This window comes from Palaemon carinicauda, chromosome 21 (genome assembly GCF_036898095.1).
Source record: "Palaemon carinicauda isolate YSFRI2023 chromosome 21, ASM3689809v2, whole genome shotgun sequence".
Classification (NCBI taxonomy): domain Eukaryota; kingdom Metazoa; phylum Arthropoda; class Malacostraca; order Decapoda; family Palaemonidae; genus Palaemon; species Palaemon carinicauda.
The window spans coordinates 103,075,000-103,099,214 of NC_090745.1; the positions used below are offsets into that span (position 1 = coordinate 103,075,000).

A 24,215-nucleotide genomic window follows, 5' to 3' on the forward strand; every position below is an offset into this window, starting at 1 on the left:
ATATATATATATATATATATATATATATATATATATAAACGCTAGTTATTTACATGTATATAAATCTATAAAAATATAGGTTTATACACATATATCGTTTATGTATATGTATAGAAATATAAGTAAATTTTATACATACGTACATACATACATACAAACATACATAGGCGATAGGGAAAGATTATAGCTAAAATACCTTGTTTCCCTTTACCTTATTCTCTTGAGCTGACGTGATTAGTTCCCTTGGGGATTGGTGGGAAACCATCGGATTCTACATCCCATCTTCTTTTGTTTGAGTGAACGTAGCAGAATTTTTATCTATTAGATGGTGTATTTTACCATTATCGTGTATGTATTTCTTTGTAGAACAAATTGTTTTGCTCTACTTCTTCATTAATGATCAATATGATATTTTTCTCTTTGGATTTAGTATGGAAAAATATCTTCTTAAACGTTATTGGAAGAAATTTTAGTTAATTTTTGATTACTTAATCATGTATCATTTGTGAAATCAGAACCTTTCTTTCATAACTACCAGTGAATTAAATAGTAAAACAAATATGTTTGTCGGGAGGATATTGAAACCTTTGTTTTAACATTACTGATCATAATTTTCAGTCCTGTGTATTGCCTATAGTGTTATTACATGTAGTTGCAAGTATTAATAAGTCAGAAATGTAAAAAGATCTTGCATTGATTAAACATATCTTAACCATCCAAAAATTTATTTTTTGAATAAAAATTGTACGTGACACGGAATATTTTACATTCATTTTCGCTGCAACACAAGATGAAAAATACCTCTCGCACCAGATTCATCTTTTGCGTTTATACAAATTCGAGCAATGCTCTCGGGTATTTGATAAACCTCTGGAAATGGACCCCGCGAACTGGTGAAAGGGAAGCCCTGAAATATAGCTCCTGGCCTCAGAATTATCAGCCGGAAGCGGTCCATTTTGGAAGAAGAAAGAGAGCTCGTAAGTCGTCTTGCTCTGCTGTTACCCCCAGGGCAAGAGGGGCTCTCTCGTTCTAGTGTATATGATATGAAAGAGGTCAAAACTTTGGACATCTACAGCGCCGTCAGACTCGATGTACATAAAAGACCTTTTGGAATGCGATATTCAAATGGTTAGCGATAGTCTGATTGCGTTTAACAACTATTTTTTTTAGGGTCATAATCGATGAGTTGAAATTGACAACCATTCGGAATTAAAGTCTTGTGGGAAGTAACATGGACCAAAAGGTATGTAATCCATAAATTGATAAGGTAACTATAATGGTCTTTCTACGTGTTCTCTCTTTCCAAAAACGAATTTTCCAGATAAAGACCTTGACGAAAGTCGAAATTTTTGCTTTATTATTGCTTGACTTGTAATCGTTCTTCAATATTTAATAACGTTAAATCATACGTTATTTATGCTGTATATGGATTGGCCTTAATATGTGTTTTTTCTTTAATTTAATTTATCACGTCAATGCGTTTATAATAAAACCTTTAGCCATTTCTGTGAACAGAAGCTATCGAGAGATATTCACAAAACATGAGCTTAATTTATTAGATTGAATTTCTGTTGATAATTTACATATCATTGAAATGTTACGCAGCTCCTACGGAGGAATAATGAATCCATCTCGTTTCCAAGAGGCTTATTAAAGATTTATAAATCCTCTGAGAAAAACATTGCTCCTGTTGCCTCATGTGTGCGTATGAGTCTTAGTGGATCCACTATTGGATGTTATATTAAAAGAAAACTTTTTGAACAGACTTTATTTAGTGGGGAAAAGTGTTTTATAATGAATGATGTGTCGGATATAAAGATGAAAGTTGTATAAGTAAATCTTCGGAGCAGTATAACGAGATAAAAAGATTTTGTAAAAAAAATATTGTGAAAAGGAGAGGCTAGAGCAAAAGTATGTCTAGGTCATATATTATTATTATTATTATTATTATTATTATTATTATTATTATTATTATTATTATTATTATTAGTTAAGCTACAACCCTAGATGGAAAAGCAGATTACTATAAGCCCAAGGGATACAACAGGGAAAAATAGTCCAGTTAGGAAAGGAAATAAAAATCTACAAGTAATGACTGAGCTTTTCAAATAACATGTTTTAAGGGCAATAACATAATTAAAATACACCTTTCATATAATTAACTATAAAATAGACTCCTGTCAGCCTGTTCATGAAAAACATAAGCTGCAAGTTTGAATTTTTGGAAAAATACAACAGAAACACTGGTGAGAAAGCGAATAATTCTCTAGTGATGGTTCCTATTAAACATTGTTTTCATAGCGTGCTATATAGAAGCCTAAGAAAGGAAGGGTCTTATCATCCGGGAAGAATGATGGGAATGTGTTTGGTACCTGACGTGCTGCAGATGAGTCTACTCTGTAGATATATGAAGTGTTCGCAAACCCATGAATATATTACATTTTTACAGTGGCTTCATATTCTATTATGACGTTGTTAGGTTAAATATTACCGTTAGAACTAGGACATTTTTTTCTGAAGTCATTGGCGTTGATTGAAAATGGCTCTTAGGTAAGAATAAAAACAGAGATTTATAGGAACCATTCTATAAGAAAAATGTTTCTTTTGTAAAAATATATTTCTAAATATAAAAGTGATTCTATTTCATGAAAAATATTTCTCTTGTAAAAGTATTTTTCAAAATATACTTGAATTAAGATGTTCCAAAAACAATGATTTAATGTTCACTGTATATTGAATTTATGTGTAAGCAGTTCAAGAATATCTTTTCTGTAAATACGTTGCTCCAATGAAAGCTAAATTATGTATTTGGGTAGGAGTCATTTCGATCTACACTGATATATGAACCAGATGGTTTTTCATGATATTCCTATGGAATATATCTTAAATCAGTGAAACTGGAACACCATTAACAAAAAACAGGTTTTTTTTTGTCCTGCAATAAAATATGTCCGTTTGTTCGTTCCTCCCACTACACGAACGTCCTATATATATCAAAATTAGGATCCTTCCAAGGCAGTATTTTTTTTCCTTTGGTCGATATGGCAGGAATTATACCCGGGACCTCTAGTTAGTTGAGAGAGAGAGAGAGAGAGAGAGAGAGAGAGAGAGAGAGAGAGAGAGAGAGAGAGAGAGAGAGAGAGAGAGAGAGAGAAGTGAGAGATCTACATTGAATATCTAATGTTCGACGCCAGTATTCATTAAAGATTCGAAAATCCAGAACGCACCAACGACCCCACTATGTACACAGTGGTAATAATTTCCTTACTGACATTCAAGCTTTAATTGTGTAGAATGATGGGTTTGTCAATGATCACAATATCAGTTCAACAAGCGTCTAATTATGGGTAATTGAAGCTGTGTCATACTGATTGATTATGTACATGCATTTCTCGATTGTTAATTTATCGGCTGCTTCAAGTTTCAAAATTTATCTGTGTAATGTTCAGAAAATGTAATGAAAGGGAGGAGACTCATGTATTTGGGATTACAGACGAAAGAAACACACACACACACACACACACACACACACACACATGAGATTATACAGTATATATGTGGATAAACAAACTAAAAAAAAGATCTTAAGTGAAGTTTGTAAACTGGGAAGTATGAACGTAAGAATAAAGATTAGAGGAGAAACGTAAACATTACATTACCATCAAAAATAAATTCAAGGCGTCCGTCTCCAGGCGAGTTTTCCGTCATGTTCATGACTTTCCTTTGTCAAGGTTTTCCTGAAGCTTCTTTCAAAGTCAATCGGATGCAACACTCAAGTGGATCCGTCCCGGCTCTTGCTCGAATGGATAGAGACAAATTGCCATGTGATCCGTTTCCCTGAAAGCCGCATTGCAGCTTTTTATTTGTTGTTGGTTTCTTCCTTTGTGTGTGTCCTTTTGTATCTTCTGCTACATTTTATAGGATTTTAGGGTACTTGAAAAGGGTTTCGTTCTGGGTCAGCCAGTAAATGGAGTCGAGTTTGGATGTTGAGTGAGAATGAAAGATGTAAGGTTCTCAATTATTGTAAAGGTAAAAGGTATCTGCTTTTAGTTCTAACTTCATCAGAATTGATGCTAACCAGAACGTCAGTCGGGCAAGCCCAACCCCCCCACTTTGGTGTCCAACCACAGCAGTGTCCTCCCCTGTAAACCGCTTAAACTCACAGTCCCGGGCTGGGATCGATATTCTGCCATGCGAATGCTAGGCGAACATGTTATCACTCTACTAGCAAGGATACATTGTTATCAATTGTATAATAAAAGGTAGTTGGATGAAAAAGGTAGGAACATGTGTCTGTAAACAGAAGTTGGGACATGTTTAGCGAAGGTGAAAACATGGAGAACAATAGCTTTAGGAAACCTGTGTATAACTCTGAAGTGTTCGGAGGATGAGGGCAATGTTATTGAGGAGACACCGTGCAAAAGAGAGCGGAATGACGCAATGTGTGTTTCAAGGTTCGACGAACATCTGAAGGCACTTTTGTGGTGGTTTAGGCAGCGGGGAAATTAATGGAAAATTTCTGCATAGGTATGCGTGTATTTGTATATATACAGTATGTATATATATATAGATATATATATATATATATATATATATATATATATATATATATATATATATATATATATATATATATATATATACACACACACAATGTATATATAGTATGCAGTACACATTTATTAAATACATATATGTATGTGTATATATATATATATATATATATATATATATATATATATATATACAGTATATATATATATATAATTATATATATACATATATTTATATGTATGAAGATCTCTCTCTCTCTCTCTCTCTCTCTCTCTCTCTCTCTCTCTCTCTCTCTCTCTCTCTCTCTCTCTATATATATATATATATATATATATATATATATATATATATATACACATATATATGAAATGTATACAGTGTTGATTACTCCATAGTCACTTGCATAAACCTAGGTTACTCATAAAAGACCTTTCCCGTTCGCAATTTTACCTGACCAATAGATAGATTTGAAAAAGGATATTAAAACTCGTGTGCACGGAAGGAAAAATAACTACAATATTAATGGGGAAAAATCTTTTAACTTGAACGTATTTTCATCTATTGTGCTTCCTTGCATATATAAAAAAGTATATATATACTTCACAATCTTTCACATGAAAAACCGTAGAATTATAATGTTTTGTAAAATCTCTAGGTGAAAGGATACTCTTTGAAAGGTGTTCTTTAAACCTTTTTTAATGTCATATTTCAAGAATGTTTTGTCATGTATGCTTTGTTGCATATAGGAAAAGAGCGTCCTTTTGGTCTACTAAAAGATATTACAGTATTAAATTTCGTTGATTCTTGGTGTACATATGTTATCTTGAACATTTTAAAGTTAACCTAACATGAGCAATGGCTATGGATTAACCAAATCATAATCTTTTATTGGGGAATATTTTTTCTGTACATGGTCGTATTATTGTTTTGTAGGATGGTATGCTGGCCTTTATAATCAAATACATGTACCGATGGTACGACTTTATTTTATTTTGCCTTCAAGTGACTTGTAGTAAGTAAACCTAGTCTTAGCAGATATCGAGATAAATGTGGAAAGTGGTAAAGGAAGTTGTAAATGAGGTTAAGCTGAAGTGAACGACGATCTTACTGCTTTAGATGATCTTTTACCTTGAATGTAATCTAGGGTTTGTTTTCTTTGGGAAGCACTTTGCCTGATGATTTTATGTATTTATGTTTGACCCCAAACTTTCTTTTGTTAGCATTTGAAAAATGAATTATTTGATGATACCATAAAACTAGGTATATTTTTAATGCTTCCAATATTTACAGAGATGATGATCATATCGTCAATTATTATTATTATTATTATTATTATTATTATTATTATTATTATTATTATTATTATTATTACATGCTAAGCTACAACCCTAGTTGGAAAAGCAGGATGCTATAATATAAGCCCTAAGGCTCCAACAGGGAAAATAGCCCAGTGAGGAAAGGAAACAAGGAAATATAAAGTATTTTAAGGACAGTAACAATATTAAAATAAACATTTCCTATATAAACTATAAAAAACTTAAACAAAACAAAAGGAAGAGAAATAAAAGAGAATAGTGTGCCCGAGGAAGAGATGTTTAGTTTCATGACCATTTGAATGTTATCTTGGAATATGGATTGCACCTTCATTTATAATACTTTTAAGGAATCGTCTCTCCCTCGGTAAACTCAATATATGATCACTCGATGATCCAGTTGTAGATTTCACCTTATGCGAGCTCTGATGTTTCTTTTGCTAAGTCGGAAGTGAGTTTCATCAAATCTCTCTTGTGAAGCCCAACTAAACCTTAGTAACATTCTCCATTTACTCTTTCAGTTTTACCAATCTTTGGTTTAGTATGACAAATATAACATGCTTTTGGCAACATTGCCGAAGAGACTGATTTCATGGGGACAGGGAGGGTGTCTGCTACTGACTGGCCGCTTATAATTATCGATATTTTAGTGTCTCTGTCATTTCTCAAATGTTTGTATACTACTTTTGAATTTTATTAATTTTCAGTTTTTTATTTAAATAGTAAGATCACATCACTGTCAATGAAATATTTACAAACATTCAACTTCCCCTTCAAATTATATATATATATATATATATATATATATATATATATATATATATATATACACATCAACAGCAATAAATGCTGCTATATATATATATATACACATATATATATATATTTATATATATATATATATATATATATATATATATATATATATATATATATATATACACATATATATATATATTTATATATATATATATATATATATATATATATATATATATATATATATATATATATACACACATCAACAGCAATAAATGCTGCTGTGTCTTGTCTACTGCACGACAAAAGTCTCAGACATGTCTTTTGGCCATCTTCGTCATCACGCTGGCCACTGCGTATTGGTGATGGTTGGAGGCTTTAGTCAGATCAACCTGGTATAGGTGGCCTTGACTAGTATATACATCTTTGCTGATTATGGCGATACACAAACCCTTTCACCACGTTAAGTTTTCCCACTCAGAAACGGCATATATACTATATATATATATATATATATATATATATATATATATATATATATATATATATATATATATATTCGCAAACACACACACACACATATATATATATGTATATATATATATATATATATATATATATATATATATATATATATATATTTATTATAGAAAATAAAATTAATTCACTTAACATTTTTATCATGAATGCTTTTTTAAAAGCTATATAGGTTCTATTGATTTACTGAGGGTCTTAGTTATTTCACTGTATGCGTAACAAACTAATAATGACATTTATCTAATGGTGACTAATTATCATTATTATTATTATTATTATTATTATTATTATTATTATTGTTATTCGAATCCTACGATATAAGTTTTCCGAAAATTGTTAACTTATTGGGAATTATATTCATACTATATCTTCATTTTCAAAATTCATTGAAATATTTGTTAAAGTAGAATATATCACCAGTGTGTAAACGTTGAGGCTATTTTAAATTACTGCTTTTAATAATGGAAATATAAGAAAATGAAAAACATGAAAGGCAATAAATTTTAAAAAATATGATTACGAATAGTGAGAATATAAAATATAAAATGATGATGAATTCTTAAGGATGTATAGAAGAATGAAATACGTTCATTAATGAATTTGCGTGGCGTCGGAAAAGCCTTAATCGAGCAATTGAAAAAATAATTTATTGCTTTATTCGGTGTACTGTACATAAGAATTTTAGTGCATAATTATTTAGCATTATTTATTCATTTTGTGTAAACATTTCCACTCTATTTTGATAGTATTTAGTTTGGCTAATCTGAAACTGGGACTGCCTTTATACAGTACAATTGTGCAACGCAGTTCGCTGAGAGTATTAGATATCCTCACTGGTTTCTATTCATATGATTCTCTACCTGTTCGTAATACGGCTTTTCCTTGAGTTTATTATTATTATTATTATTATTATTATTATTATTATTACTTGCTAAGCTACAACCCCAGTAGGAAAAGCATGAGCAGGGGCTCCAACAGGGAAAATAGCCCACTGAAGAAAGGAAATAAGGAAACAACAGGAGAAGTAATTAACAATTAAGATAAAGTATTTTAAGAACAGTAACAACATTATAATAAATCTTTCATATAACGGATTTTGAGCGAAGCGAAAAATCTATTTTTGGGTGAGATGGCCATGTCGTCCTGATGGAAGTTCCTATTGGGTAGCTTCCTAGGGTATATTACAACTACGCCGATATTCCCAGAGAATTTACCTTAAGGTACCAGAATTCTAACTCCTGGAGCGAATATCCCTCGTGAAAGGGATATCGCGACATATCAGAGGACGTATTCTTGACACGCCACATGGCAATCTGCACCCCGAAAAGAGATTACGTATCGCAGGGGTCAATTGGCAAGAAACGAAATCGGGAAAGAAAAAGGGGGAGCCGCTCCCAAGGCTCCCTATCTCCCGTTTCGTAAGCGTGCCTGGCGCCATCTGTATTCCTTTTTGCGTAGCTTAACAACTCGGTGTTTTTTCCTGTGTTTCTCGCAAATCTTGGATTTATTCAGCTTTTCATGGCTTCTCCAACTTCGTCGGCCTCTGATAAGTTGAGTACCATTTCTTTTATGTATAAATGTAGGCTCTTGGTAAATTTTTAAGTGATTAATAGGATTAATCTTTGTTACAAGAGCCGTAGCCTACCGGAGGCGTCATGGATGCTGTCGCTCGCTAGGTATAAGTTTAGTTAGCCAGAGCGACATTCCCGGTTGTTTTGCTTTAATAAATTTTAGCTATTTAGCGTTACATAGGATTTCCTTTCGTGCTTTAGTATTATTTTGGCGAAGTATTCGCCAACTCTGGCCTACGCTAGGCCATGTAGCCTAGTCGTTTGGTCCTAGTACTTTCTGCATGATTTTGGTTTTCCGAGTGTATCAAAATTTTATTGAAGCTTTAGGCTGTTTTTTATACATTTAAGATTATGTTGAATATTTCCAAGATAGTATACGTAATCTCTGTTCGGGGTGCAGATTGCCATGTGGCGTGTCAAGAATACGTCCTCTGATATGTCGCGATATCCCTTTCACGAGGGATATTCGCTCTAGGAGTTAGAATTCTGGTACCTTAAGGTAAATTCTCTGGGAATATCGCCGTAGTTGTAATATACCCTAGGAAGCTACCCAATAGGAACTTCCATCAGGACGACATGGCTTGAGCCCAAAAATATAAGTTATAAAAACTTTAAAAAAAGGAGGAAGGGAAATAAGATAGAATAGTGTGCCCGAGTGTATCCTCAAGCAAGAGAACACTACTCCAAGAGGACATTGGTTTGCTTTTGGAATGTCCTTCTCCTAGAAGAGCGTCTTCCCATAGCTAAAGAATCTCTTCTACCCTCACCTAGAGGAAAGTAGCCACTGAACAATTGCAATGCTGTAGTTAACACCTTGAGCGAAGAAGAATTGTTTGATAATCTTAATGTTGTCAGGTGTATGAGGACAGGAGAATATGTAAAGAATAGGTTAGAATATTTTTTGTGTATAGGCAAAAGAAAAACAAGCCATAATCGGAGAGAAAAATCCAATGTAGTACTGTCTGGCCAGTCAAAGGACCAATAACTCTCTAGCGGTAGTATCTCAATGGGTGGCTGGTGCTTTGACCAACTTACTACCCATGATATTTTTTTCACTGGGATTCTGCTGCTCGAAAAGTATTCTGGGTTAGTGACATTTTGACCTCCTGTTTGACTTTGTGAACTATATAAATATGCAATAACACCTATGGTAATTAAAACTGAAAAGTGCACGATTGCATATGCAAAGGTAGTAGATTTAAGGCTAATGGTCAAGAATTATATTAAGTGACAGATGAAACGTGAAAGAAAATCCCACACATCAATATTTTTGAAAAGAGGTTCTTTTGTCATTCAGAATATTTATGACCTTAATCTCTCGTGAGACGGAGCAGAAAGAATAATAAGCGCTCTTCTGCAAAAACACCAGTTATGAATGCCGGATTTTCCATTGCAGTTCAAAATGATCTCACTGTAAGAATGTTTTTGTTAGGAGATACTTTGTAAAGTTTGCATGAATGTGTTTATCAAACTGTCTTTGAAATAAATACTTAACGGAAGTATTTAAGTTGTTTGCATGAGTGTTGAGATTTCAAATTAAATTATATCTGTCTAAAGTGTCATCAGAAATAGACATTAGAAACAGTAGGTAAAAGTGCGTGATAATAGGAAATCAAGGATAAAAATGAGTAAACATCAGTAGTATAAGAGAGGAAAATAGATTAGGCCTGTTTTCATGTTATATGCGAATAATTGTAAGACCAGTTATTTATGGTGGTGATCAGAAGTGTGGATGTGTCATCATCATCATCATCTCCTATGCCTATTGACGAAAATGTCTTTGGTATTTGTTTACAAGACCACGATCTCCATTTACTACCAAATTATGCAGTCCTGCAGCTCTCCTCTTCTTTTACAGTAATTAAGAGGTTCTTTAAATGGTGGTAAAGCAAAAAAAAAAAAAAAAGGCAAGATATGTTGACCTACGGGGGAGAGGTTATAAAAAAACTATCTTGGTTTCTTCACTAAACGACCTGGAACTGACATTGTCAACGTGTCAACCTAACAGAAGTTCGTGATGCGCACGTACATTTGATATATATTCAAAATATATACTAAATTGAAAATAGATTAATTACTCAAAAGTGTTCATAAAAAATACAATTCACAAATAGTGACACATTTGAGTAATTACTCCATTTTTTATTTAGTATATATTTTGCATATACAGTATATCAAATGTATGCTGGCATCACGAACTTCTGTTTATGTACGCTGGCATCACAAACATCAGTTAGGTTGACTTGTTAATGTTGTCAGTTCTAGGTCTAAACGTTTAGTGAGGAAACCGTGCTAGTTTTTTTTATAACCCCTTGCTCAACATATCTTGACATATTTCTTGCCTTCTCAACATTTAAAGATCCTCCTAATTACTGTACAAGAAGAGGAGACCTGCTGGACTGCATAATCTGTGAGTAAATGAAGAGCATGGTCTTGTAAACAAATATCGCCGCTTTAAATTCAATACTTCTCCATTCATCATCATTTACTTCACGCTTGATAGCCCTCAAGCAAGTAAGCCTGGATCTTCCAACTCTTCTAGTGCCTTGTGTAGCCTGGTCAAACGTTTGGTTAACTAATCTCTCTTGGGGAGTACAAAGAGCATACCCAAACCATTTCCTTCTCTCTTATAGTTTTGTTCCCAATTCTGTCTTCCATTTACCTCCCAATATTCTTCCGAGGGCTTTGTTCTCAAATCTACTGAATCTGTTGGAGATGGTTTCATTGTCATACCACGACTCTATGTCCATAAAGTATCACAGTTTTCACTAAACTGATATATTGCCTGATTTTTATATGTAATTTCAGGCGATTTGATTTCCAAATTTTACTCAACCTAGCCATTGTCTGGTTTTATTTTTTTTAATCTTTCACTAAACTCTAAATTTAAAGACCCTGTATTGGGATCAGTTCCTATATACTGAAATGATTTTACCTCAATAATCCTTTCTCCTTCCAATGATATTTTATCATGCATTGCATAATCTGTTTCCACCATCTGTCTTCTTCTATTTATCTTCAGCCCAACCTCGTGTGATATTTCATGCATTCTGGTTACCAAGCATTGACAATCTTGTGGTGTTCTACTAATGAGAACAGCATCATCAGCATACTCTAAGTCAAGTAATTTCCTATTACCAGTCCAGTCCACTTCTTCTCCACCATCTCCAACTGTTTTAGACATTACAGAATCCATGAGGAGGATGAACAACATGGGTAACAATACATTCCCTAGGAGTACTCTGCTGTTCACTGGAAATTCATTTGATAGGACTCCACTAACTATGCTCATGAACAGACCTAATCAAATTTACATATTTAGGAGGAATTCCATAATAAAGCTGGACTCTCCACAAAATCGACGGTGCACACAATCAAAGGCTTTTTCATAGTCCACAAATGCCATCAAAAGTGGATTTCTATATTCTACGGATTACTGTACATGTCTCAAAATTAAATTTGGTCTGTACAACTTCTACCTTCTAAATCCTGCTTGTTCATCTTTCAGCTTTTTATCAATCTTTCTCTCTAGCCTCTTTAGAATGAGCATACTATATATTTTCATGACAACTGACGTAAGTGTGATACCTCTGTAATTATTTCAATCAGTCAGGTCTCTTTTTTGCCATTTTCACCAACAGGTTTTGCTTCTCCGTGCCACATTGTACAAAATAATCTTGTAAGCATTATGGGAGACACTTCATTTTCACCCAGTATCATCTCGGCTGTTATTCCATAGTAACAGGAGCTTTCCATCCACTACGTTTTTTAATGATAGCTTTTGACTTCAAACACACTGAATTCATTCATGGGCACATCAAGGTCTTCATCAGCTTCAGGTATATCCATGAAGTTATTCCCCTAATATCTTCTATTCATAACCTCACTAAAGTGTTCCATCCGTCTTTGTCTTTCTTTAACTTCTGTTGTTGTAACAGACCCTTCTCTCTTTTGTATTGGTATATGCTTCTTCATCTTTGCCCCGTATATATTTCATTAATAATTCTATGAGCGGGTCTTACAATATAGCCACTCCCTGAATTCATGGCTTTGTCAGCTTCATCTGCTTTCCTGTCTAAATATTCTCTGCAGTCATTCCTGGCTTTGATTTTGACTTCACTATCGATACTGGAATACTTGGCATACTCTAACTTGTAGTTTTCATTACTACTTTGGAAACTTTCAACAGTCAATTTCTGTCTTTGTCTCCTTTTTTTATAGTATCATTTGATATTTGTGGTTTTCTCCATGTAGCTGCATGTCCCAAAATTTCGATACCAACTGACATATTTTCTTAATTCCACATCATTCTTCATTAATTCTTCGTCTCTGAAAGTCTCCAAGACAGCAAATTGATTCCTACATTTCATTGCAAATGTTTCTCTGTATTATCTTCTGGAAGCTTAGTTGTCTCAACTACGGTGTTATTCCATTTCATAGTATCCCTCTGTTTTACATTAAACTACATTCCTTACCTCATCAAAAAAGGAAGTTGAGGGCCGAAGCAATTTCAACACCAGAAATTTTTTATTCATTTGAAGATATTTATCCTTTTGGAAATATCAGCAACAAAAGCTCTGCCGCACTCAACAAGAAGAGCAAGAACGCTACAGTTGTGAAAAACCGCCAAACCAATATGCTATTATTCCCATAGTTAAAGTTCGTTCTCTCTCTCTCTCTCTCTCTCTCTCTCTCTCTCTCTCTCTCTCTCTCTCTCTCTCTCTCTGCATTGTTGGAACAAGTTTTCAAAAATCGAGTGATTTTATTTTTACTGTTGAAAATCATTGTTGCTGCGATGCCAAAAAAATCAAATGTTCCAATATTGCTTAAACAATGTGTCCTCATGAAATGAATATTTGATAGATGTCATTGACCAAAATAATTTTAGTGGTAAAAGTATTGTTTATTTTATGGTTTTCATTGGGAAATACATTGGAAAATACTGCTTTGATTAAACAAATCAGAAATTGGATATTTTGGTTAATGTTTTACTGAGAGAGAGAGAGAGAGAGAGAGAGAGAGAGAGAGAGAGAGAGAGAGAGAGAGAGAGAGAGAGAGAGATTTAGTTTCTAAAAAAGGCAATGAATCTCTACCTAAGAAAAAAAAGGGAACTTAGAGAACTCTGGATACCCAAAATATTGTTTGTTATTATGAAGCCTTAAGACTATAGTCCATTTCTTTTAGCGAGGCATATTTGCACCGACTCGCAATGGTGCCCTATTAGCTCGGAAAAGTTTCCTGATCGCTCATTGGTTGGACAAGATAATTCTAACCAATCAGCGATCAGGGAACTTTTCCGAGCTAAAAGGGCACTGTTGCGAGTCTGTGCGAATCTGTCTCGCTAAAAGAAATGGACTATAGAGAATCAAGTGCAATAGTTGTCATATGACGTGGAATATTTCCGTTAGATTCTTAAGATATACATTTTTATTTTTAATACTTTATGGTTAGAGAGATAAAAAATAAATTAGGCACCTGCGAATTGTATATTTCCCCTTATTACGTGTTTCGACAAATTTGATTAGGTAAGTCTAAAATGTATGTGCAATTTATGCTAAATGTGAGATTACTGATAGGGAGGTAAATATACGAAACTACATTTGAACGTGAAATGAATGAAACACAATTATAGAAAATAATCTTAGATTTATTTTACCAGTCCAACCTGTTTTGGAAGCACACAGTAGTCTAAGACAAATTATAAGCCGTAATAAAAAAGTATGGGAAAATATATGTGATAAACCAACTGATAAAGTAATAGAAATTAACGAATTCAAACGGACATGTGAGCAATTTGGAGATAAATGCCGTTTGATAAACGTGTAAAATACTGCATCTGTTGAATTGTAGTTGGGTCGTTTATCACCGGCTCGGTGATAACGGTGATAAGGATGTTTTGCGTGTTGGATGAAATGCGAAACGAATGGTCTGATAAACAGTGACAGTCTTGTTTTGTTTTTAGCCAAGATAGATATGATAAATACGTCCCGCTAAATTAAAGGCATCTTCAGTTCCGCCTTCAAACCCATGATTTATCTCTGCCTCTGTTAAGGTTGCTTTTTGAGTGTAAACTTACACTGTATATACCTTCTATTTTTAAGATTGTTCTTCTAGTCTACAGTATCATCAGACTCAGATGAGATGGTTTTGAAGTTTTTTGAAATTATTTATTAGCCAAGAAATATTCGGCTTTTGAGTTAATATATTGAAAGAGTAAGATTATTATTATTATTATTATTATTATTATTATTATTACTTGATATAGACATTCATCGTTTTTGTGTAAAGAATTTGATATAAAATGTGGATAAAATTCGGGAAATTTTAGTCGATGTTTGAAAGCAGTTTTTCAGACAATAACCCCTTTTTTCCAACTGGTGGAGATTGGTGCAGTTTTCCGGTTTCTCAAATTTAGGAGACGGTACCCAGGTACAGTTAAATAGACTGGTAAGCTTACAGCGATTCACAGGCTTAGCAAACGGTGGCCTAACGCACCACTAAGCCATTTAGTCAATCTTAACTGGATTAATATTTCAAAGAGGGTTGTTGCAATTGGGGTTGATTTGAAATAAGTTATCCAAGCTCTCTTCTGTCTTGCACTCTTTCTGGCCGAAATCTCTACCCCAAGTTTTCATGTATGTCTTTATCCATGATTTTATTCATTTTTTCAGCAGTTCTCTTACTCGATATATTTCCATTGATTTCCCCATTCTGACTACACCGTTCTTTAACCCAGTTGTCACTTATGCATATCTACAATTTTTCAACTTACCTTGTTATTAGATGCTACCTGGGATACAAATACAGTTAATTTCTACAACTTCCTATTTTTTCCATTGCATTCAACATTCTCACTTCATTATTACAAAAAAAATGTTTCTTATCCTTTTTAAGAGATCTAAACATCACATGGCTCACCTCTTCTAGTGACTCTCTCTCTCTCTCTCTCTCTCTCTCTCTCTCTCTCTCTCTCTCTCTCTCTCTCTCTCTCTCTCTCTCTCTCTCTGATATATTTTCTAAGGTATTTTGATTAAGGACAAAAAATCATCTTGTACACAGCAGTATATTTATTTTTCCTAAATGGTTTATACTTTTTAGAAAATATATTTATTTCTTGCAATATGTCGACGAGATTGGTTTCAAAGCTTAACATCCAGTGCCTCAACAAGTTATCAAATTATGGATTCAATAACTGCATTAGAATAAATACCGGAATTTGTATTCTATGTTATTACAGAGAGAGAGAGAGAGAGAGAGAGAGAGAGAGAGAGAGAGAGAGAGAGAGAGAGAGAGAGCTACTCATCGTATGTTATTCCTGGATTCGTACGTCAACACATGGCTTCGTAATAAGCTGGATCCAAATCAACGAAGAATGTTCCATCCTCACAACTCGGCGAATCAGCCAGGCCGTCAAGCAGCGTTTGGTTGAGGATCAGCCAAGCGATGTCGCACCCACACCCAAAGGGATTATCTTTAAGTTCAGTGAAAGTTTATTTGGTTAATTGGTGCTCCTTTAAACACAATTGGACAAATGTCAGTCTTCTAATCTTTCTAAGGATACGATCCCTGCTTTTATATATATATATATATATATATATATATATATATATATATATATATATATATATATATATATATATATATATATAAACAATTGGACAAATGTTAATCATCTAAGTTCAGTAAAAGACTATTTTGTTATTCCTTGTTTTTTGGATTGGTGCTCTTTTAAACACAATTGGACAAATGGCAATCATCTAATCTTTCTAAGGATACGATCCCTGCTTTTTTTGGGGGATTGGTGCTCTTAAACAATAAGGCAAATGTTAATCATCCAAGTTCAGTGAAAGTTTATTTTGTTATTCCCTGCTTTTTTTGGCTTAGTGCTGTTTTAAACAATTGGACAAATATCAGTCATCTAATCTTTCTAGGGATACGAACACTTTGTTTATTTGAATTTATGCACATTGATTGATTGATTTATAGTTTTCAGGCATCCTGATATGCACATTGAAATACAGTACCTGAGAACTGAGTGAAACTCTAGATTATAATTAAAAATATAGATTATAAAGGGTGGTAATTACTTTTAATGCATGTTATTGAAGTTAACAGATCCTTTCAATAATGTTGACTGTGTTAAAGTTTATTGAAATAAAGTTAAATTAGAAACTGATAAATTAAAATTGCTAATTTGATAACCGACGTCTTAGATGGCCTTAAATTTTGAATTAAACCTAATCATATCGAGAAGTCTGATTTTGGTTCATCTTATATCTCCAACATATCATCACTTGATTTTGTTTTGATCGTAGGTTTTTTTCTTTGCACCAGATGACAGATAAATGTGAGCCAAAAAAAAAAAATGAATAAAATCAAAATGTGAGAAAAGTGGTTAGACTATGAAATTACACATGCAAGACAAATCTTTTCTTTTTTAAACTCCAACGACACCCACGTAAATTGTGTATATATTTCAAAGTTAATTGATTTGATATATAAAGTATTTCAGTACAAATCTGAGAGCATCAGCTGAACAATTCGTTGACAAAATTTTAATCATAATACAGGTAAGTTCTCACCTGCTAGGTAAACATCGGCGTTGTTTTCGAGCATTGGCCGAAATACATGTTCGTTTAATTCCGTCAGTGAGTTTCCGTTCATGTAAATACTGCCTGTGACACCTGACATTAAAAAAGTGATTATTGGATATGTAAAAGTAAGAGTTGGGTTTAATTGCATGAAAATGATTATGCTGATGATCCGGGACAAGTGGACATAAATACTTTTTTTTTCTTTCTTTCTTTTTAGTACAGAGCAGTAACATTTGTACGAGGAAATTGAGTTTGGTTAGTAATTATATTTCAAATGCTATTTGTGGTTTGGATATTTACATTACTTTTTTATTTGTTAGTTTTGTAAAATCCAAGAAAGATTAATCTTAGTTATAGTCAGTCAAATAATATGTTAAGAGTTAGTTGTAGTCAGTGAAATGATATGTTAGAGTTATAGTCAGTCAAATAATATGTTAGAGTTATAGTCAGTCAAATAATATGTTAGAGTTATAGTCAGTCAAATAATATGTGATAGTTAGTAGACAGTCAAATAATATGTGAGAGTTATAGTTAGTCAAACAATATGTGAGAGTTATAGTCAGTCAAATATTATGTGAGTTAGTTATAGTCAGTCAGATAATATGTGAGAGTTATAGTCAGTCAGATAATGTGTGAGAGTTATAGTCCGTCAAATAATATGTGAGAGTTAGTTACTGTCAGTCAAATAATATGTGAGAGGTATAGTCTGTCAAATAATATGTGAGAGTTAGTTACTGTCAGTTAAATCATAAGTGAGAGTTATAGTCAATCAAATTATATGTGAGAGTTAGATGTAGTCAGTCAAATAATATGTGAGAGTTAGTTAAAGATAGTAAAATAATATATGAGAGTTATAGTCAGTCAAATGATATGTGAGACTTAGTTATAGTCAGTCAAATGATATGTGAGACTTATAGTCAGTCAAATGATATGTGAAAGTTGTAGTCAGTCAATCATATGTGAGACTTAGTTATAGTCAGACAAATAATATGTCAGTTAATTATAGTCAATCAAATGACATGTTTAGAGTTATAGTCAGTCAAATAATGTATGAGAGTTATAGTCAGTCAAATAATATGTGAGAGTTATAGTCAGTCAAATAATATGTGAGAGTTATAGTCAGTCAAATAATATGTGAGAGTTATAGTCAGTCAAATAATATGTGAGAGTTATAGTCAGTCAAATAATATGTGAGGGTTGGTTACCGTTAGTCAAATAATATGGGAGTTATAGTGAGTCAAATAATATGTGAGTTAGTTATTGTGAGTCAAATAATATGTGAGTTAGTTATTGTGAGTCAAATAATATATGAGTTATAGTATGTGAGAGTTATAGTTAGTCAAATATGTGAAAGTTAGTTATAGTCAGTCAAATATGTGAAAGTTAGTTATAGTCAGTGAAATAATGTGAGAGTAGCCTAGAATATGTGGTCCCTAAAATATGATACTGAAACGTCAGTCACGAGCTTCAAGCTACTCTGACAAAGTAAACGGAAATGTAACTTATTTTGAAATGTCTCACTAACCTGAAATCGAACCAGAAGCTAACTGGCCGAGTTGATTGTTTTGAAGAAATAAGTAGCTTGTCATTCCACTAAGTTGAATGGCATCAAGTGGAAGAGACTTCAAATTGTTCCCATCCAAACTCAAGTAAGAAAGCTTTTGATTATTTGCAAACGTTCCTGGAAGAAAAAGTCGTAAATTATATTGGTAAATAATGCTGCTTTTTCAATATTTGAAAACTAAAACTTTCGTTACTTTCGTCATTATTTTTTGTTATTAAACTTGAATTTATTTAGAAATTTGTTTGAGATATATACCTGAATTTAATAAGGAATATATGATGAGCTAAAGTGTTTTGTTACAAGCAGTGCTCAAGTTAAGATAAATAAGTGGACTATTCTACTTAAAATCCCTTTTCATTTCACATGAAAGTTACTCCAAACAAGGGGAGCAGATAATGGATACGCTTGGAGACGAATTTTCAACCAACATTCATATGGAAAGGAGATATTAGCATCTCTTTTGCATATTCCCTTGAATTAACTTGAAAGTCAGTCAACTCTCCAAAAGAAGGAAACCATGTCTACACTCGCCTGAAGCTATTTCTTCCAGGTTGCAACGGTCAAGAAAGACATATTCTACCGCTGGAAGACCCTGGAATGCATCAGATGGAAGAGATACCAGTGGATTTTCAATGAAATCAAGATTCTTCAATGTCATAGAATTTAGTGCAGGAAATTCCGTAATGTAGTTCCCACATAGATTAACTCCAGACAGACGGCTGAAAGTTGAAATTGCTGGCATTGTCTGAAGGTGGTTGTTGTACAGATCTAAGTATTCTAGTGTATCTGTACTACCTACCAGAGCCAGGTCTTCTATTTCAACGAGGTTTCCATTCATTATATATATTTCTTTGAATGAAGAGACTCCTAGATCACCCTCTCTCAGGGTAGTTAGGTTGTAGTTTCCGGCTATTATCAGTCGAACAAAATCGGATAGTTCGAATTCTGTGCTGAAAACTCTCCCGAGTTCGTCTCCACTTTCAACATTGGAACAGTCCATCTCCATTTGATTTTTCCCGAGGAGATGACATAAACAGGGCGATATTTCCTCGGCAGCAGGGCAATCATAGACTGGTTCTGTTGTTGTTGAAGGAATTGTGCTGGAGGTAAGGGTACTGCTGGCATTTTGTCCCGCAATAAGTTCACTTGCTAATGTGATCAGCCACAGCAAGGCTATTAGCTTTCGATACATTTTGTCTCGATAAGTGGAGGGTTCTTTGAAACCTGCAACATTTGAAGAGACCTAATTATTTTTTTACAGCATTTGAAGCCTAAATATTTACCATCTTTCGGGATTATCTAATTTTTTTCATATTTCAAAGGAGGATGATGGAAAAAAATTCACTTTAACGTTCAATGATTTTACAACTACTCGAAGTTATAAGGTGTTAAACCTTAAACATTTAATATCTTTCAGATCTGTTTGAGGGCCAATAAAAGTAAGGTATAAAGTATATTAATTTCAGAGAAAGAACTAAGGATAAAAATTCCTAGAAATGTTAAGTGATATTTTTAGTGTAAGGTTTGCCTAGATGAATATCAAATGATAACTTACGATCCTTAAGCCTTCCAAAAGGGACGCGAGTTGAGCACTAAGTGATATCTTGGTAAGAATGAAGGTCTTGATTTAACTGTCAAATTTTGTATCATTTACGCTTGTATGATTATTTGTCTTGAGATAAGATAAACTATTTCTTATACAAATAATCTTGAATTTGGTGATAAGAAACATGGCAACAGATAGCTAGATATCATTGGGAACGAAACCACATGGACAATTTCATGTTATATCTTCCTTTAATCCCATCTGACCTGGGAATTATTCACAAACTGAATAAGCGATTCGAAGCATTCGTCGCTATTATGTCAATATTACCTTTAATCTAATTGAGAAGTTATTTGGTTAAGTATGATTAAAATATTTATTATTAGGTTGGTACATTGGATAATGGCAATTACTATCCATAGATTTTATCTTGCCCTTTTTTCAATGTCAATGTAATTTAGATTTACATATTTGATATTTGTTTACAAGACCATGCTCTCCATATACTGCCAAATTATGCAAAACTATTGTCTTCCTCTATTACTTTTCATAATTTAGAACAATTCGCCACATGGGAAACAAATCCCAAACTACCTTAACTGTTAATAATAAAATCAGCAAAAGCTTATTTTAATCCCTTTGATATATTATCAATATATATGGGTTGTGGTGGACGATGTGGCAACGTCCCTGACTGGTGAACGCCAGACTGGGGTTAGTCTCTCGCTCAAACTCGTTAGTTACTTTGGTCGCCACCACCTCACCATCCTTTTGAGCCTAAGACGGGGTGTTTGGGGGAGCCTATAGGTCTATCTGCTGAGTAATCAGGAGCCATTGCCTGGCCCTCCTTGGTTTTAGCTTGGGTGAAGAGGGGCTTGGTCGCTGATCATATGTATATATGGCCAGTCACTAGGGCATTCTCCTGCTTGATAGGGCAGTGTCACTGTCCCTTGTCTCTGCCATTGATGAGTGATCTTTAAACCTTCAAACTAGATATTCTAAGTGAATTACCATAAGTCTTCCATAAGAACGTTAGTGCAATCTGCGCCTGTTGCTTCAATGCCTAAGAATTTTGACGTTATCACCAATTTGATTTTTGTTAGTTCTTTGATGCCATTTTTTGGGATTTAGATGTCTTTCGACGGATTCTTTCTTTCTTGATATGCTCACACGATATCTCAATAACTGTATAGGTTTTATATTGATATTATTATTATTATAACTTCCCAAGCTACAACCCTAGTTGAAAAAGCAAGATGCTATAAGCCCAGGGGCTCCATAAGGGAAAATAGCCCAGTGAGGAAAGGAAACAAGGAATAATAAAGTATTTCAAGAAGAGTAACGTAAAAATGAATATTTCCTATATAAACTATAAAAACTTCAACTAAACAAGATGAATAGAAATAAGATAGAATAGTGTGCCTGAGTGTACCCTCAAGCAAGAGAACTCTTACCCTTAGAAAGTGGAAGACCATGGTACAGAGGCTATGGCACTACCCAAGACTAGAGAACAATTGTTTGATTTTGGAGTGTCCGTCTCCTAGACGAGCTGCTTACCATAGCTAAAGAGTCTCTTCTACCCTTAACAAGAGGAAAGTGGCTACTGAGCAATTAGAGTGCAGAAACCCCTTGGGTGAAAAAGAATTGTTTGGTAATCAGTGTTGTCAGGTGTATTAAGACAGAGGAGAATATGTAAAGAATAGGCCAAACTATTCGGTGGGTGTGTAGGCAAAAGAAAAATGAACCGTAACTAGAGAGAAGGATCCAATATAGTACTGTCTGGCCAGTCAAAAGACCCCATATCTCTCTGATGGTAGTATTTCAACGGGTGGCTGGTGTCTTGGTAAAGTTAGATCCATTTAAATTGCAGGATTAAGAATAAGCCATAAGATGCTGACGAAGAGGACTTAGCTTTTTTACATTTTTTTCCGAAGACAGGCTCATCTCACCCCCAGAAAATTATATATCAACACATTTCCATCAATTGTTACAGGTATTTGGGTGTAAGACTCTATTTCTATTTGTATTGGGTGATTTCTATGGCAAAGTAGGTCAAAAGAAGATAGGAGAATCAGCTGTAGGCAAATTTGATAAGTAACACTATCTCTGAACAAGGATTGTAATAAATGCGTTTTAGATCTCCATTATCTTCATCTAGTTTATAAGAGGTAGTGTTAACATCTCACCTTTTTTCTGATTTATATTGCAAGAGACATATGGATACGCGAACTTACAAATTGGATTTTTATTTTCTACAACAAATACAATATGTAACTGTTCGTCTAAAAATATTCATGAAATTTCGGAATTCACATGACTAAAACATAGAACTTTTGAAAGCTTTGTTCTCGTCCTTTTTATAATGAGAATTACGATGTTTCGTTCCGTGAAATTGCATTCATTCATCGATGTAGGGGGATTGGCCCATTAAGTGGAAAATGTATTTAGGATGATAGAGAAACTGAAGCTCAATATCACTAGCTTTAAAAGTATTGCTGTATTGTCTTTCAAAGCGATTGTAAAATTGATGAGTTTTGGCATTCATACCGTTATCATCGAGAAGGAGCTCTTCAATAATGAAGTGATTATTATTATTATTATTATTATTATTATTATTATTATTATTATTCATGTCAAAGTGCAACCCTACTTAGAAAGGCAAAATGCTACAAATTCCAGGGAAATCCAACAATGACAGTAGGCCGTAGAATAAAACTAAAAAGAGAAATGACAAGGAAAAGCGAATAACAAAAACAAAGTTAAACAGATCAAATAAATAACAGATAAACATTAAATTAAGGGACTCATTAACACTGCAAAAGAAGTATTAGCACCATGTTTGAACCATCCAAATCTTTCAATTAAACAGTTTACTCTTCGAGATTTACATCTGAGAAAGATTTCCCAACCATCGCACGACCACCATTAGTTTCCCATTAAGATAAAGGGTTGTGTGAGAACTTACAGCAATGAAGACCCTCGTCCAAAAATAGCCTATAACCTTGTATGTTTGAGTTTCCCCTCGTGTAAATTTGAACATATTGGAAGTACATATATTTTACCCTCCCTCTGTAATGGCCCCAAAGAGATGGCTATAAATCTCCATGAGTGTTATTTTTTTTATGACTGTAAACTCGTTTCATGGGCAAGAAGAATTCTGGGCTCGATATTCGTCACGGTGATTTACGCAATGAATGCCGATTTATTGTCTGGATTCCGGGGAAAATAGGGCGTGATTGACATGTACATAAAATAAAATGCTAGTGCTTGATTTGCTAGTGCAGATATTGAGAAATTTTCGTTCACATGGAGTTAAAATGTGACAGCTTCCTACCGGTGATTTTTTTCGAGTTAATGTATTCTTTATAAAAACATTGAAACATATTTATTACAATAGGATTTTTATAGAGGTAACTTTAGTTTATTTGTTTAAGATTAATTATGAAAAGATAGAAGAGGCATAAACAGAAGGCGCAATGTAAATATAACTTGGGGGATCTAAAATCCAGAGTTGTATGCAATTGAAAATTTTTTTTTTTTAATGCACATTTTTAGTACCATGTTTCATACCAGTGCACTGTTGGGAAGTGGGAGCAAAAATATAATGAGAATATGATTTATTTCTCAGAATAAGAATGATATACTCGGGGCTCTTTTGTATGTTTTACGGTTTTGTTAATTAGAAATGTGAATATACAGATTACAGGGCAGGGGTCTTCAAGGCTAAGGGAGGATGGAGTTCTGGGACTTTGGTATGTTTTACGTGGGCTGGGGCAC

At 33.6% G+C, this 24,215-nt stretch overlaps 1 protein-coding gene across 1 annotated transcript; it reads right to left on the reverse strand.

The window, feature by feature from the left end:
• Positions 1 to 15,754: 15,754 nt before the first annotated feature.
• Positions 15,755 to 20,548, reverse strand: LOC137614731 (oplophorus-luciferin 2-monooxygenase non-catalytic subunit-like). The gene is made up of 5 exons (XM_068344403.1): positions 20,448 to 20,548; positions 19,424 to 20,116; positions 18,854 to 19,009; positions 17,317 to 17,418; positions 15,755 to 16,205 (listed from the first exon to the last, which is right to left on the reverse strand). Exons 2-5 carry the CDS (start codon positions 20,082 to 20,084, stop codon positions 16,063 to 16,065), a joined length of 1,062 nt encoding a protein of 353 aa, XP_068200504.1. The 5' UTR covers positions 20,085 to 20,116; positions 20,448 to 20,548; the 3' UTR covers positions 15,755 to 16,062.
• Positions 20,549 to 24,215: the final 3,667 nt, after the last annotated feature.

What these genes read in the sequence shown, in the direction of transcription:
- LOC137614731 (XM_068344403.1), bottom strand. Translation starts at nt 20,084, where the DNA reads ATGTATCGAAAGCTAATAGCCTTGCTGTGGCTGATCACATTAGCAAGT. An exon ending in CCTGGAAGAAATAGCTTCAG is followed by an intron (nt 19,010 to 19,423) that starts GCGAGTGTAGAC and finishes TTTTTCTTCCAG; the next exon opens with GAACGTTTGCAAATAATCAA. An exon ending in AGCTTCTGGTTCGATTTCAG is followed by an intron (nt 17,419 to 18,853) that starts GTTAGTGAGACA and finishes TTTTAATGTCAG; the next exon opens with GTGTCACAGGCAGTATTTAC.